This window comes from Xiphophorus couchianus, chromosome 13 (assembly GCF_001444195.1).
Source record: "Xiphophorus couchianus chromosome 13, X_couchianus-1.0, whole genome shotgun sequence".
NCBI lineage: Eukaryota > Metazoa > Chordata > Actinopteri > Cyprinodontiformes > Poeciliidae > Xiphophorus > Xiphophorus couchianus.
The window spans coordinates 5,463,009-5,480,197 of NC_040240.1; the positions used below are offsets into that span (position 1 = coordinate 5,463,009).

Genomic DNA, 17,189 nt, shown 5'->3' on the forward strand with positions numbered 1-17,189 from the left:
GGGTGCGATGGGGGTGGGCCGTATGCGTCTTAAGACAGGGATTGCGGATCACGACCTGTAGAGGTTTAGGTGACCTTTGATCTCAGTGGCAGATATGACAAAGGAAGCCTTATCCCACCTCCACTTGGAGCCTGTGAGGTCCAGCTCACCTCGTGACCTCCCAGGAGGTGCCAGAGGAAAAAGGCCCTGATAAAACACAGTGGGCAGAAGGAGACAAAGAGAATACTCCTCATTTAGGCCAAATTGTGCGTTGTAAAAGCTACGGCCTGGCTTTTTTTTTTTTTTTATTGCATCAGGTAGTAATAAAAGGGGCGCCTCTCTTTTAAAGTTTGATTATTTAATATTGGCCTGTAAAATAGGACCAAACAGTATCCAGGTTGGTACAACAAAATCATTTCCTTTTTAAATTCCTGCCTCATTAAAATATTCTGTAAGGTTTAAAATTATGTGTTCACTTTTGCAGTTGGAACAAAACAAACAATAGGTTTTTATTTCTAAAAGCTGCTGATTTTTAAGTTACCTCTTTAAAAATCTGGTGAAATAGTATTTAATCACAGTAGAGAAAATCACATTTTCAGCTACTTTCTTTATTTGCTTTTCTCAGGCTTTCTAACGTCTCATCGTCTTCAAAAGTTCCTGAAACTGGTGAAAAATATTCCGCAGTCAGGATGTTGCCGTCTGGCGTTTTTAGGCAACTTTGTGGACCTTTCGACTTATTCTTTCAGCTGCTTCTTTATCTCGACTCTTCGCCAACTTGTCATTGAAATAGACTTGTAAATGAAAAGCACAGAAAAAAATGTCCATTTATAGAAAGATGAATTATTTACTTTGGAAAGAAAACCATCTTCAGTTCTTTTAAGAGAAGCAAAGAAATGTTTATTTTCATTCTTAACACTTTGACAAGTTTTAAACAAAGATTTGTTTTGTCTTTATAATTTTTGACATTTGCACTCATGTTCAGGATTTCTGATCTGAACAGTTCATTTCTTACATGGAGGATAAATTCTCTGCGGTTCTCATTTAGTCTAATCCAGATTAGTTTGGCGCAGAGGCTAAAGCTAACAGCTAGCTTAAAGACAATTCTTTTTCTTGGCATCAAAAACTCATTTGGATTTTTAAAGCAGTAAATGTCTTTTATTATTTTTATCATTAATTCCTATTTTTCTGTTATTTGGTTTTGCTCTTTTTAATCTTGCGTGTTGGAACATTTGTGTTTCTCTTTTGGATATGTTCATTAAGGTTTTTACATCATGTGGTGCGGCTCACGTTGAACAACACTGCCTCTATTAATTACGTTTTCTTGCATTTCCATAATAAAATTCCTATTCTAGAAAGAGTGAAAATTTTCCCAAACAGCAGGATGTTAATCATTTTATGAAGAACCTCCCCATTCCTAACCCATGTTTCCTTTTTCTCTGCCTCCAACCAGCGATTGTTATAAAGGAATGAAGCTAAAAACAAAGAGCAGGTGTTCATCCATTCACTTGCCAGGAAAACGTTTTTTTTTTTTTTTTTTTTCCATTAATGTTTCCTGATGCTTTGTTTCCTGTTTGTGGGGGTCATCTATACTTTGTGTAAAATAACAGATAAACCAATAAGCATTTCCTGTGTCTCGGTTTCAATTTATTGATTGTCTTTTCATTTTCACGTACCTTCAAGTCTCTGCCTTGTAATGGCACTTTTTTTTGTTTGTTTGTTTCATTGCATTTTTTAATTGTTTTTTTTTTTTTTTAATTTCCAATTTTTCAGCTAAGCATGGAAAAAGTCCAAGCCATGGCGGAGCAGGTGGAGATCAAGGCGAAGGTGGTGCAGACCGAAGTGAAGGCTCTCGTTCTGAGACACAGGAAAGCCCTGGAGGAGAGGGAGTGTGAGCTCCTGTGGAAGGTGAGCCGCCGTTTGACTCTGGATCTGGGAATAAAACCTCGCCCACCTTAATCCTGTTCCAGTTTTGACTCGGTAAAACCAGTGTTTTAATCATTGTTTATGCCCAGTGAGCATTCTGAGCAGCTTAAGATAGAAAAAGACGCATTACTCGTTACTTTATATACATCCTAAATGATGATAGAGGGCGGATACTACTAGTGAAACTCAAATACACAATGCTAACCATACTGATCATTCATCCACCTCAGGGTTAGAATAGCTTAAAGTTTTTTATTATAGTTTAGTTTGATTTTGTTGTGACTTTTCGTTTAATTCAGTTAGCTTTAATTAGATTTTAAATTCTGATTCCTGGTTTTTATTAGTTGAATATTGTTTTTAGTTTTTAATAGTTTTAGTAGTAGTTTTAGTTTTTTTTTAATACTTTGGTTAATTGTTAGGTTCAGAATTCAAAAAGGTCAAAATATTGTGTTGCGATTATGTCCGTTTTCATTTATTTCAGTAAAATGTTTTTTGTTTTTTTTTTCAGATTTTGTCAGTTTTTTATTAACTGAAAACCAGCTATCTGTCTGGTTCAATAATAACTGTAGAAAAATATTTATTTTTACATTAACAGTGAAAATCATTTACCTTTTTTTTTTTTAAAAAAAAAAAAAAAAGAAAGACTGGAAAGACTGGAAACCCCAGAAACGTTAAATCTTAAAGCGTGGAAAACTCCTGCATGAAATGTGTCGACACTAAAAGCTGTGAGGAAAAAGATTAAGCGATATAAATCTTTAATATTACACGTTTAACATTTATTTATTGGCTCCATGTTTTTAAGAGGACCTCCTTTGTATCACCTCCTGAGTGAAAGTTGCATCGACTCCTCCTCACCTTAAATCTTCAGGATTTCTCGGCCTTTTCTCCAAATGGGCTGACGGAGAGCATGTGTGGTGGCGAAACAGGAAATGATCTCGTTAAATGTATAAATTTCTTCCTGTGGGTTTGGGGGGGGGGGTTGGCTAAATGAGTCAGCTTTGTGTGTGAAATTTCATTGTTGGGGATGACCATATGGGTAGCTTCAGGAGGGGCTGCAGCTAATCGAATGCGACGGTGATGGAGACGGGGAGGGGGAGGTCTGGTCCGAGCTGCAGCGTCGGGAGGCTTCTTCCACACGGCAGGAGGGGATCTTATTGAAACAGTTCATAGCCTTCTGCCTCATGTCAGGAATAAGCCATATGCTCTCTGTTTTTCCTCTTTTGAAGTGGCTTTCTGGCTCCTTAGATTCCCCCAATCTGTCCAGTTTGCACAAAGAGGTGAACGTTCTTCTTCACGCTCCAAGTTAAATGCTTGTAGGCTTTTACAAACACACAAGATTGCTCCAAGTTTTTATTGACGAGCTAAAAAACCGGGAGGGAGACTCCAGCTCAATTTGGCAATTTTGCACGTTAATGGTGGTTTTAAAAAAAACAATGCGTGAGGCGTTCAGCTGAGCAGCGACCAGCCGGTCAGCAGGTCTGCTGAAAATTACAGATGTTTTTTGTGGGTTGAATGATGCCATTGTTCAGGTTCGATTTGTCCAGAGTGACATTTGCTTAATTTTTTTCAATTATTATTTGTGCATTTTTTATTTTTTATTCACTACGTTGCTATGGTTCAAATGCAACATGCGATAAGATCAGTGTCGTTTTCACAGGTTGGAACTAAAAATGCATTCAACCTAACCTTCCTTATGTAACTTTTGCTTTTTCTCTCCCTCTGCTTCAGACCGTCGTTAGTTTTTCTTCTCTCCTGAGAGCAGCGCAGTGCACAGTAGTCAGCTTTTTAAAATAAATAAAAATTTAAAGTTATTTCAAGCTCTGATTTGCTTTACATTGTTTTAATATGTATATAAAGAAAAACTTCATTCTGAAGGCGTGGAAGCTCTTATTTTGCTGTAGCAGTGCGTCACGATCAGTTACATGTAGGGGAAACTGTATTGGTAAATTCACAATGTCAGCCATTACCAGGGTTTAACGAACGCTGTTTCAGTGTGAGAGTAGATCCTGATGAGGACGACTAGTGGTGGGAGGAAGGTGTCAAACTCTCAAGTCAGCTTTAAAACTTGTAAGGATCTTCTAGGAAGGACACAGTTTTCACTGGCTGTTACCAGGAGAAGTTACTCATAAGCACATAACCGGAACCAGAACATATAGAGAAGTTTCTTTTTTATAATTTTTAGCTTCAGATTTGTTATGAAACATGTCGGCTGGATTAGGGGAAAAAAAAAAAAAGCAAGAAATGTTGGCCAGTTTTAGGAAATGTCATTTGGGATAACCCTATGGAAAATGCACTATGCTAAGCATAGCATGCTAACTGCTAATATATGATGCTAAGACTGTATACAAGTAATTCTGTAATCACATTTTTAGTTTTGAGATGATACATGACTTCTCTAACCCACACAGTGAGACGTCGCCTCTTGTTTTCTGTGTAGCTATCATGAAAGAACGAGGATCCAACAGTGTATTTTGATTTAGTTTAGAATGAAACTTTGTGATGTAGAACTTTTCTATAAAAATAAAAAAAAGTCAATGAGACTTTTTTCTTATACTGTTTTATATGGGCTGGATTTTCTTACATGCATTTTGCCTTTAACATGCAGGATTTTACTGGTAATTTTTGACCACCGCAGTAAAATAACATCAGATGATGTAACAAAAATGCATTTACTAAATTGTGATTGTATCCATTTTTTATTTTTAAATGTAAGAAGTCATTCAAAAAAACCACATAAAAAATGGAATGATCACACTTTATTTTACATTACAAACCAGTATCGGCACATTTCCCATTTCTAAAGAAATTCATCTGAAGCTTTTAAATATATTGTTTAGGATGTAATTTGACTTAACAAGGCAGATTGTGTCATGATGACACAGACGGGATGCCCCCTCATGTTGTCAGCCTCTCCTTTTAGCGCCGTAGTGTCCAACGCTGCAGCGGCGGCAGCCATGTTTCCTCTGGGTTTCACACGGCCGCTTGTTCAGCTCTGACCGCTACTCCTCCTGCTGGATCAGATGAAAAACGTGATCATATCCTCGTTCAGGCTCTGCCCCTCACAACAACCCGCTGCAACAAAGATGCAACAGTTTCAAGTTAAACAAAAGGCCTAAAGGGAGCAGGCAGAATATGGGCCTGACCGACCCAGTAGTGTTGATCATGTTCATTGTTCAGAAGGATTGTTTTCTGCTCTTTCAATCACGAGTCTAATAAGCTGTTAATTCACCTTATTTTTCACATAAGGACTACATGTTGTGACTGGAATTGTTTCTCTGAGTCGAAGTGTACTGGCACTCTTTCATCTAGCTGACTGGCAGTGCTCAGCAACTTGCAGGGGAGGTTTAGTATTCTTGCCTCATGCAACTGGAAAAATCTGGTTATTCTGGGACTTTATTTGGTTTATGATTAGAACTACAAGCCTTAATGTTATAAAGGGAAATGTTGATACAATAACCTGATCAGTTGTTCTTTGATTGTTTTAGGATGTATGTAAATCTCTTCCTGTTGTGAATTTCAAATTTCCTCCACTGTGTCAACTGTTTCAAGTGGGTTGGTATGACTACTAAAGAGATCTCACTGTAACGCTGAAGTTATGATAGAAAAAAAATTAGATTTCTTTTTTTTTGTTTTTTACATTTACAACCTCGTGGAATATCAGTTCATAAAAACGCTCTGCCAACATGGCTGATTATGCAGCAGCAATTGTTTGTTTTTTTTTCTCCGAAGAGTTTTTGCGGCGCTAGTGGCTCGTATTTTTTGTTTCTACAGTAGGCAGACAGGAAGGAGGGTGAGGAGAGGGGGGAAGACATGCGGTAAAGGTCGTCGGGACCGGGGGTCGAACCCGCAACGTCCGCGTCGAGGACTAAGGCCTCCAAACGTGGGGCGTGCTAACCCCCTGCGCCACCACAGCACGCGTGCAGCAGCAATTTTTTAAAGAATTTTTGTTAATATTAAAGGAACCAGAGTCATTTGGTTCTGAACTGTGACGTTGCATCATCCATCAGAGAGAGCTGTGGGTGTCTCAGGGATCATTTTAAATGACCATGTTTCCTCTTTAATCCCACTTACCACACTATAAGATCAACCCACTCATCCATGACCAGGTAAAGTCCTTACAATCCATTTTCCTACCAATATCACAATCTCCCATAGATTTCTGTCAGGGGTTTAATGGAACCAACAGTGGATTGATTTGGTGTTTAAACAGCCTTTGTGGCAGAATTCAGCTGCAACTGAATGGACTTTTAACCATTATTTATTCACTGAGATTCTTGCAGAATGATGACCTTAAGTAAAAAGAAGTTTGCAGTATTATGGTTTAAACAAAAGCATATTTAATCTAGAAGGCTAACATTTATTTCTACTGTTTTAAAAATGAGAAAATCTCAACAGTTCTTGTGGTGTCGACATATTTTTGATTTTGTAACTGCTGAGAATAGCATCGTAACTTAACTAATTTAGCAGCAGTTTTTTAAACATGTGGTGTAACATTTCTTTTATTTTTTTTTCTATTCTGCTCTCTCTATGGTATATGCACAGTAACATGCTCATATTAGTGATTGGTTGGAAGCGCGACGGGTGTTTTTCATGCCGGAAATATTTCCAAACGGCCAATTTCTGTTTTCTAGTAAGAATAGGCAAAGTGTTTCAGCCAGATGATAGGAAGTATGTAGCAGCAGGTTGGGGAGGGGCAATACATTTACTCAGAATAGCATGCAGCTTGAGAAAACTCTGGTGCTCTGGGTAACCTCTCAGTAAAGAGACCGTATACTCTACTATTCCTCCAGCGGTTTCCAAAGCGGACCTTTGGTTCTCCCCACAGGCGCGACTTTATCCACTTCTTTCCCCGTCATTTCCAGCCACATTGGACTTTATTTGCAGATCCTGTGTGGTTCCTTTTTTGGAATCACCTCAACAACTGAACAACCTGAGTCGCACAAAACCTCGCAAATATGGTTGCTAATTTTAGCCGTTTCTGTGATTGTCATGCTTGGTGTCAAATTGACTGATATTCCTCTCTGTGGATCAGCATCAACACCAACTTGACATAAATTCATGACTGTGAGGCTGCGAGCAGCAACTTTCCTATAGACAGAACTTAACATACTTTATGTGGCTGTGTTTTCATCTGGAAGTGTGTAGAAGAGTCGTTTGCTGACCTGGGAAGTTGTAACATTTAAGTGGTGCTTTAAAACATGGCAGAATATCAAGAGCTGCGTCTGGCTTTTCCGTCTGTGCTTTGTTTCTCTGAAACCAACACCGGCTCACTCTGCTCCTCCGTCTGCTCTTCAGCCCAGGAACTAAAACTAGCTGCGTATCTGTCACAAAGCCCAACTCCAGGCTTTGTCCTCACTATCTATAAAATGTAACTCTAGTCTCACAGATGCAAATTGATGTTTCAGATCTTTTGGCCTCCTTGGAAAGGGAGGGGACAGAAAGAAACAAAGAGCCAGTCAGTCTATTGTGTTGAACTTTTTTTTTTTTTTTTGTCAGTTGCTGTTAAGTGAGAGGCCGGTCCGTGAGGCTCAGGTTCTACCAGCCTCCACCCTTTTTAAGGCCTTTATGCTCTGGCTTCCTAAAGAATCAGAAATGCAGCTTTTTTTCTTCCTTTCAATGAGGTGCTATGTAACATGTAAAAGTTTGTTTCCTGTTTTATTTTCTCACACAAATAATGCATAACAAAAAATCCCTATGAGAGCTTTTTAATAAAAAGTAGATTTTTATCTCAAAGGGCTTGTAAAATTGATCTGTTAGAAACACAAACCGAAAGGATTTTAGTCTTAATTGACAATATTTAAAAAGAAAACCTTTTTTCACTTAAAGTTCAACTGTAAGAAAAAAAAAAGTCTAAAAATGTCTGACACTGGCACACAGTTGCACAATAACTGTGGGGACCAATATTTGCTTTTGCAAAAGCTTTGGGTTTTCTTCTTTACAAATGAAGTAAGATCTGCTCATTGCTGCCCCCTAGAGGCCAGCGCTGCTGGAAGCAGCTTGTAATGACAAAGCCATGTTTGTATTACTCTGCAGTTAATTTTACTTTTTTAAAATTTATAGTAAAATGTATTGTTCACATGTTTAACAAGTTATTGGTGATTTCCTGTGGTGCAGCACAGATAGACCTTTAAATATAGCTGCTGTTTGATAGAATCTATGAAACTGCATTTCCTTTGTTATTGTTTCTCTTCATTCTGGGTTTGAATGTTACAACTGCATGTTTGGATTTTCATTGGAGCATTTTTATTTTGTCCAGGGAGTCGGTTGAATAAAAATAAGAGTGATAAATAAACTTCAATGTCATATTTGGCCTCTGAGTAATTTTTAATCTGTATATAAGCTTCTATATGAAGCTTTTCTTTTATGCTACTTTAATCTGAAACAAAATTCCAGAAAACTGCAAAACAGCCGAAACAGAGTTCCTTTAAATCAGTGCCAAAAACCCAGCTGTCTTTGTTTTTCATAGAAAGTACTTTGAACTGGTTTGTTGCTAAAATATGCTATGTAAATTAAGCTGATCTAATTTTCAATTTAAAAGTCTTAAACGTGCAGAAACAATTAAAAAGGCAAAGCATCCTGTTTGATTCATAGGAAGCATCTAAAAGTCTCTTTAGTTTCTTGTGCTTCAAAGCTGCAATTCAAACTGGCTGCTTAGAGGGCGCTGTGGAGCAAAATGAAACTTTGCTCCATTTTGAAAAGAAAGATTTGTAGGAATCTGGTCTAAGAATGTCTTTGTTTACCACTTTGAGTCTCGAAATACCTTTACGCTGTATTGACTCTGACAGCACTCAGTGACAGCAGACGCTGAAATGTTCCTCCTGTTCTCTCATCTCTAACCCTGCCCTCTGTTCCCAGGTGGAGAAGATCCGTCAGGTGAAGGCCAAGTCTCTGTACCTGCAGGTGGAGAAACTCCACCAGAGTCTGACCAAGCTGGATAGCACCATTGCTGCTGTGAGCCAGATACTGGATGAGGGCCACCACCTGGACGTGCTGCTGGCCAGGGAGAGAATGCTGACCCAGATCCATGAACTCAAGACTCTCAGGGGGCTGCTGCAGCCGCAAGAGGACGACCGCTTCATGTTCACGCCTCCAGACCAGGTTGGGACTGGCACTAGATCTCTCACTCTGCAGCAATCACAAGCTTTATTAGTCTAGTTGAACACATGGTACTGTTTGCTTGCTTTTCATGTGTGAATTTGCTCAAACAGGCTCTGTACATCGCCATCCAGTCCATGGGCCTGATCAGCAGCAGCGCCTTTGCCCCCGTCACCAAAGCCCACGGCGAAGGTCTGAAAAACGTATTGCGCGGGAAGCCCGCGTCCTTCACCGTCATCGGATACAATCACGACGGCGAGCCGCGTTTGTCCGGCAGCGACCCGGTGTCGGTGATGGTGATGTCCGTCGCAGACGGCTCTCCGTCCGCGGTGGAGGTGACGGATCACCAGAACGGATCCTACACCGTCAGCTACCTGCCGAAAACGGAGGGGGAACACCTGGTGTCTGTGTTGGTGTGCAACCAGCACATCCAGGGCAGCCCCTTCAAGGTGATAGTCAAGTCCGGACGGAGCTACGGGTCCCTCGGCTCCCAGGTGTCGTCTTTCGGATGTGAGGGGGAGGGAGACGGCCAGCTGTGTCGCCCCTGGGGCATCAGCGTGGACAAGGAAGGATATGTCGTGGTGGCGGATCGCAGCAACAACCGCATACAGGTAGAGCCGTCTGCTGGAATGTTCTCTTTATAGTTGCACTAAACATGTCAGGGCTACATTGACGTTTTTAAGCTTAGCAGCTTTGGTGTAGTGTTTAGATTTATGACCTGAGCCGGCTCGGGTGTCTGTCATGCGTTTTGTACACCTGCAATACTTACAGCACAAAGAAAGCCAAACGAGGATCCAAGATGTGAAGTTGTGTTAATCTACTTAGTCTAAATAGAGATCTACTGGGGAAAGACGAGTAAGGTGCAGAAGTTCTTCTGACCGTAACAAGCGCAGCGGCTTCGTCATCTCCAGTCAAACAGCAGCTGAGATCGGATCCCATCAATCACACATCCCAGAAGACTTGCCCTTCACTCACCCTGCGGTTACAACAAGATGGAGCTGAAAGACGTTAAACAAAAGCTAAAAACGGAAGAAGTAACACTGCTTACTTAACAAAAAAAAACGAAAGCAGTAAAGTCTCATTATGTCTGGTTTACTTTGGGCTCGGGTCTATAATTAAAGTCAATTAGTTGAGTTGGGTCGGGCTCAGACACAATACCTGCGCTCTGGAGTCAGGTTGGATGTTTAGGTCAGATCTAAACTCTAGTTCAGCGTTATTAAACATGAGATGCATTTTGTTGAGAAAGCTTCTATTTACTTTGGCTTTCCAGGGTCCAGCCAGGATGTAACTCTTGAACTTAGCAGTCTAGTAACTTTCAGGTCAACTGGTTGTCTTTTAAAAATCCTAATGCCAGACTGTTGAAATCCAATCGGTAAAAAAGAGTTTCTGTCAACAGATCTTCAAGCCTTGCGGTGCCTTCCACCATAAATTCGGCTCCTTGGGTTCTCGGCCTGGTCAGTTTGATCGTCCAGCCGGGGTTGCCTGTGACAGTCAGAGACGGATCATTGTGGCTGATAAGGACAATCACCGTGTGCAGGTATGTTGGCCGGGTTCGGCAAAATTGGCTTGAAAAACTTCTGTAACATTTTCCATTTCCATGCAGGACCAGAAATGTTTGGACAGCCATTTTGTATCCCCTGAACCTTCTCGTCTTTTCACTTTGTGTTGGTCTTTCACATCCCATCAAGTTTATGGCTGTACAGGGAACTGTAGTGTTTCCTCCTCTCTACATGTAAACCCACATAGATTTAATTCATGATCTCTGCCTGACAGGTGTTTACGTTTGAGGGCCAGTTCCTGCTGAAGTTTGGGGAAAAGGGCACCAAGAACGGGCAGTTCAACTATCCCTGGGACGTGGCCGTCAACTCTGAGGGTAAAATCTTGGTCTCGGACACCAGAAACCACCGCGTGCAACTCTTTGCCCCCGACGGTTCCTTCCTCAACAAGTACGGCTTCGAAGGGGCTCTGTGGAAACACTTTGACTCCCCCAGAGGGGTCGCCTTTAACCACGAAGACCACCTCGTCGTGACCGACTTCAACAACCACCGGCTCCTGGTCATCCGGCCGGACTGCCAGTCGGCTCGCTTCTTGGGCTCGGAGGGCACGGGGAACGGGCAGTTTCTGCGCCCCCAGGGCGTCGCCGTGGACCAAGAGAACCGCATCATCGTGGCCGACTCCCGCAACCACAGGATCCAAGTGTTCGAGCCCAACGGAAACTTTTTATGCAAATTTGGCACTCAGGGGAGTGGCTACGGACAGATGGACCGCCCCTCCGGGGTGGCCGTGATGCCCGACGGAGTCATCGTGGTCGTTGACTTTGGAAACAACCGCATACTCAAGTTCTAAAAGAAAAAAAATCTTTTTTTTTTTTTTTTTTTTTTGCATTCTCTCCCTCCGTTTGCTCTTTTTGCAGTAACTTTCCACAATGAAGGAAATGGAGAGGAGAGAATCAATCAACAGAAAGGCAGGGCCGTTCAGAGAGGACTGAGATTAGGCTAAAAGGACTTTTTTCACATTCACTACTACTCACCCAAACATACGTCTACTTTATACAATGGGGACCTATCCAAATGGACTCGTATTTGCTCTCAGTCCTCTCTGTGCGCCCTCCTTTAAGATCCATCTCAGGGAATTCTTTCACTTCTTGAAATCTCGTACCTTCTGCTCCATACCTACCTCATTTAGCTCTTTATGAATGTACTCATACTCACTGAGCAGAGGTTTTAGTCCGTGAAGTTTTACAAAGAAGAAACGTCTACCTCTATACTTTATTTAAGAGACATAAAAGTAGATTCTTGGGTTGATATTTGCACAGGATTCATTGAATTCTCTCTGTGCATTTTCAGTATGAGTAAGCGTGAACCTCCTGAATGTTGTTGCTGAGACAATACTCAGACCGCTGTAGAGGTTGATTCTGGTTGATTCTCATCAGTAGGCTCAGCTCAGAGAAGAAGACGAGGGTCAAGTAGTGTCCTTTCCTGTTTTTAGACTATTTAGGTGTTTTTTTTCCCCCTCCCCTCTTAGAGAAGTAGATTGACCCTTTTCTCTATTTAGCTCAGTGGAGTTTGTAATTTCACAAATGCCGAGCAAGACTGTGAGAAGCAATGCCAAACTCAATGGAATCAAAATTAGCTCAGGTCATCGTAAAAACTGGTCCGAACGATTGGTTCTTTTTTCAGGCTTTCCTAGCTTTACTGACTAATGCTGATTTAATAAATTTCCTAATGAGTAGAAGCAGGAAATAAATGTATGAAAATCAGCTCTAAAATGATCCCTGAAATGAGATATCTTTCGATCATGACCCCTAAACTTTTATCGCAAGACTGGGACGATGTCGCGTTTCCGCCGAAGAAAGAAAAACGAATATGCAAAGAAAGCATGGTCTTCTCCGAACGGGAAGACCCACAGAATGATTTAAGAGTTGAATCCGCAGAGATCTCAACGTGTTCCTTCGCATTATCGTAGAAATGTAATTATAGAAGTGAAAGCTACTTTTTAAACGAGGCATGCTGTTTGACAAAAAGCCTTCAGAAGTAGACGCCTGTTGTGGCCGTCCTGAGGACATTAATGACAACAGATTACAGGCCTAATATAATATATCAATGTCTTGGATTTAGATTGTGGTTTAAAGCCACGGCCTTTGGCTCCGAGGGCCAAAGATCCAGAGCAGCCCAATGAGAGGGCATCATCACAAAGCCCTACCCTATTTATTTATCCTTAGATCTAAGTCAAATAAAAAGAACGCCTTCAGATTGAGCGTTAGTAGATGGATTCCTCTAAAGATGGAGGTCTACAGACCAACTACTAGAATCAACCAAAGTTAGAATCTCTGCACAAAGGCCAGCTATAAATGTGGCGTTTAACGGATCTTGAAATCCCCCTTAAAACTTTTCTTTAAATAACTCTTGTTTGAAAAGTCTAACGTTCTTACAACTCGTGGAGTTTAGTTCATCGCACTGTCTTACATTAGGCTTTGGAGAAACGGAATGCTTAGGTCCCAAGTTACCAAGTACTTCCTCTCCCGTAAGACTCTGGCTGTGGGAGCAAATGTAGAAAGTTTCTGTCTTGCAGAGGTGCTCAAAACGGAGAATACCCCGCACCAAAGAAAAACCCTTACATTTATTCTCTAAGCTCATTCAGCAATGCCATAGTTTTATCACGATTAGACTCAGAGTACCATCTCAGATTAGTCTTTTTATTAACTAACCCCCGTCCCTACTGACTGATACAGTTTCTTTAAGGTGCAACCAATCCCTTCGCCTCTTGGTTTTTGCTTCCCTGGAAGCACTCGACAATATCAGGTTCTGTAAGCTAGTTTCTCGTTGAAACAAACAAACAAAAAAACCCCACCTCAGACTGACTCTTGCTTCTGAATTGACGATTTGTTGATACAACTTGGGAGATTTAGTGTTGGATAACATTTACCTCAATGTTCTCACTTCGTTTCTCGTATACCTCAACTTTCCAAATACCTCAAGTTTCGTTCCTCGTGGTTACGGTGCATTTAAAGCTTTTGAATACCTCAATTTATTATTCCTTCTGAATACCTCAGTTTTTACTCTTTCTTGAAGGATTTTGTTTTACCTCACCAATACCTCCTTGTTTGACCGTTCAGCACAAGGACCAAAGATCATTGTACTGTTTAGCGTTGAAACAGAATTTGTATAAAAACAGCTTTCGTGTCTGCCTGATCTACTGTAACCTGCCTGGTTAAATTATTGCCTTTTTTTCTTTTGTTTTTGTATCAGCAACAAAACGAATCGTTCCGATGCGAGCATTGTGCCAAAAACGACCTGTGAGAATTTTGTGCCAAAACAGGATTGGCATTTGGACTGCGATGTTGTAGAGGCGATGTGTCACTGGACCATTATATCAAAAGGTTTAAAATCAGAACAACTGAGGATAAATCCTCCTCCTCTGGTTTGGATGCACTGGGTTAACCCTAACCCTATCCCGACCCCTTGACCCCATTTACCTTTACCTCACACTGACGTTGAACATACAGGTTTCCATGTGGGAGATGTCTCTGTGCTGCCGAGGGACGCGGGGTTAGAGGAAAAAACTGGTCTTTCGTAAAGAATTAGCAGCTCAAAAGTGTCGGCCATTAAACGCACATGAATTACCTCAGATTTCAGCACAATTTACCAATCTTATCAGTGTGGATTTTTAGGATGCTTGATGTTGGTTGAAATGAGTCTGTAATCTCCAATTCATCTCGTCGGATTACGCCTAATGTGTGACAGCAGGCTGGCTCATCATTTAAAGGGATATTTCTGGTTTTATTCCAAAGATTACTAGTAGGCTAACTCCTTGAAGCTAACTGGGCTTTGAGGGAGTTGTGATGACTATTTACTAGTCATCACTAGGCATACTATGATTGTCTTCAGTACAAATATACCATGGTATTAAAATATTTACCCAAAATGAGAAAGAACATGTGCGTAGCGTTAATTGTTTTTGTTGTTGTTTAAGCAGCAAAACATATTTATACATTTAAAAATCACTTTTATGTTACATTAACTTGGTAACACGACAAATGACAGTGAGCAGTTTAACTGGTGAGGCTATCTGCTCCGTTAGCTAGCCCACAGTCTGCTGCTCGACAGAAGTGCTGATCGTGGTATAACAGAAAATATGAACCTCTATGTATTAACCTCCACAAGCCCACGCCTCGTCGCTACATTTTCACAGACATGTTGACACTGAAGCGAAATATCCCTTTAAACCAGGCAGGAGGATGAACCAGCTTGAGTCTGCAAAAGTATTGCTGCTTTGAACACAACGCCTATCAATTAACCAATGAGATTTTTTTTTTCTTCTTTTTTTTTGCTTTTCAGTATTACTCCGAGATGTTCACTCAATGGTGCATCAGGTTTTGTTTTCTTTTACACTTTTTTTTTTTTTTTTTTAAATTAAGATTGCAGAATTCTATCTTTAAGATCCTTAGGTCTTCACTCTTAAAGAGGAAAAATGTATTTTAAACCTTTATTTGTATTTCGTTTCATTGCATGCTTTAAAAGTTCTTGTATTATACTGATGTCTCCCAGATAGGTGTTGAAAGGCTCAGATAGGGTGGGTAGCTGATTGTTGGGATGTTTTTTTTTTTGTTTGTTTTTGTTTTTCCAAACAAAATGTATACCCAAAGATGTCTATATGTGTGTTTAAAAAGCTTGTTGGTTGGAATTAACTTTTGACCTTTGCGATTGTATTTCTTGTTGGTTTGAGGCTCTGCAGTGCGCAACCTGTTCAGCTAGCGACGCTTCTGTTCCCGAGAGGCTTGAGAGTTTTGATTCTTACATTATTTACATTAATTTGTGGTCAAACAGCCTAGAATTAATTTAAAAAGGCAGTAAACATTTACAAAATGAATAAACATATCTCCCCTTTTTAATTCCAGCTGTGTCCCCAACAAAAACCAGCATTCATCTCCCCTTCGTAAACAAACGTGGTCAGTTGATTGCACCCCCTGCTGGAGCTGTAATGAATTGCGCTCAATTTTGAATGTAAGGGCTGCAAATTTATGATTTTTAAAAAATTTTTTTATTTCTCTCTGGCCTCTTAAAACTTCTCCAGGGAAAGAAGAATCGCAAAGCTGCACCAGACGAAACATGCAAGGTCATAGACCTCCCTTTTTGTTTTAAATGATTGTATAATCTAAAAAAAAAAAGAAAATAAAAAAAGAATGGGGGGAATAAATGGCTTAGGAAAAATTTAGACAGGAAAAGAAAAAATTAAAACAAAACTCAGGTTGTTCCCAGCTGCCTCGTGCTGCAGGTGTCTCATTAAAAAAAAAAAAAAAAGTCCCGTAGTGATAATGTAGTTGACTTCTTCCCTCTTATGAACTAATCTTGATTTTTTTTTTTCTTTTTGCGTGTCCATTTAAATATTATGAAAGAAATTATTTCTCAATCTGCTCCAAAAAAAAATTATTAGTTTGATTAGTTTCCTCTGATTTTTTTTTTTTTTTTTTTTTTCCTTGTCACCTTTCTTTTCTCTGACAAAAAGTACAAATGCTTCACACCACTCGACTCGTAGGCCCTTTTAGAATGTATCTTGTGAAGAAAAGGGATAAATGGGTTCTTGTTGACGCTCTCTGCCTGCGCCGGGCCCCTGGGAGAGCAACAGGACGCAGTGGACGGGGCCGTCTGGTGTTGCGAAACAAATAGTCGTGTTTGTTTCCAACATGGTCGTCGTTCGACATCAGCCAAAATGCGCTGCCCAGACAGTTTGTTTTTCTTTTTATAATATTTTTTTTCCCCCCTTCATGTCCTGCTCTCCCAGAGCCTGCTTTGGTTGCGTAGTGAGCTCCGTGTTTGTGCGCTGCATCTGCAATATCTAAGCAGAAATCCACTGAATGTATCCTCTCTCAGTCCAAGAGGCAGGGCGAGCCGGCGTGGCCAGCTGAATTTAGACGACCAAGGCTGATTCTTGCTGACCCAAAGCCTGCTCTGTGTGTGTGTGTGTTCCAGTTTAACCTCTCAACACACACACACACACACACACTCACACACACACAGATTGGGACAGAAGCGCAAAAGCCAGGCCTTGAGTCTAGGTAACGCACAGGAGACTGTATTATAATGGCCGCCTTACCGCTCTCTCTGTGGACTTTAAACATTTCCTATGCAGTTCTTTTGGTTATTTTCTCTTGTTTTTTTTGTTTTTTTGTTTACTTCTAAATAAAGTTGCATTTCTTTGACTTTAAATCTGGTTTCTGTCTTTTCTCCTAAGCGGCTCAAGTTACGTTCGCCTAAGTTTCTCCTTTTCTCCCGTTTTCTTGAGTGGACAAAACAAAAACACAATGACTGACTGAACCTGCTTGAGGCAGGAAAAACACCGCCTGTGTTTGCTCAAACTGGTTTGGACAGTCCCTGGTTTCAGTGAGGGGGCGGAGGGAGGGTATAGTGCACACCTCCATCCTAATTTAGGGTAATAACATTGTTTGCTTTCCCCCCCCGACCTCCAGAAAAGTCGAAACACACCACAAAGGTTAGTGGAGCAGTTAAAATGGGCTAACGCCCTGACCTTTGCTGAAGTAATGGTTGACGATACGGAAATATCACAATCTACATTCAGTGCCTCCCAACAGTATTCACTACACTACAACTTCTTCATGTTATTTTTCAACCACAATCCTCAATGACTTACTATGTTTTGTGATGTGAAGTAAGAAAAAAAAAATCCTATCTACA

General features: G+C 40.6%; 1 protein-coding gene across 1 annotated transcript in view; it reads left to right on the plus strand.

The window, feature by feature from the left end:
* The window catches only part of trim71 (tripartite motif containing 71, E3 ubiquitin protein ligase), a 41,938-nt gene extending 25,235 nt beyond the window's left edge, over positions 1-16,703 (plus strand). Inside the window, exons 4-8 of the mRNA XM_028035123.1 lie at positions 1,750-1,884; positions 8,758-9,000; positions 9,111-9,608; positions 10,394-10,534; positions 10,771-16,703. Coding sequence (XP_027890924.1) covers positions 1,750-1,884; positions 8,758-9,000; positions 9,111-9,608; positions 10,394-10,534; positions 10,771-11,343 — 1,590 coding nt within the window. The 3' untranslated portion in view covers positions 11,344-16,703. The remainder of the gene's footprint in view (positions 1-1,749; positions 1,885-8,757; positions 9,001-9,110; positions 9,609-10,393; positions 10,535-10,770) is intronic.
* Positions 16,704-17,189: the final 486 nt, after the last annotated feature.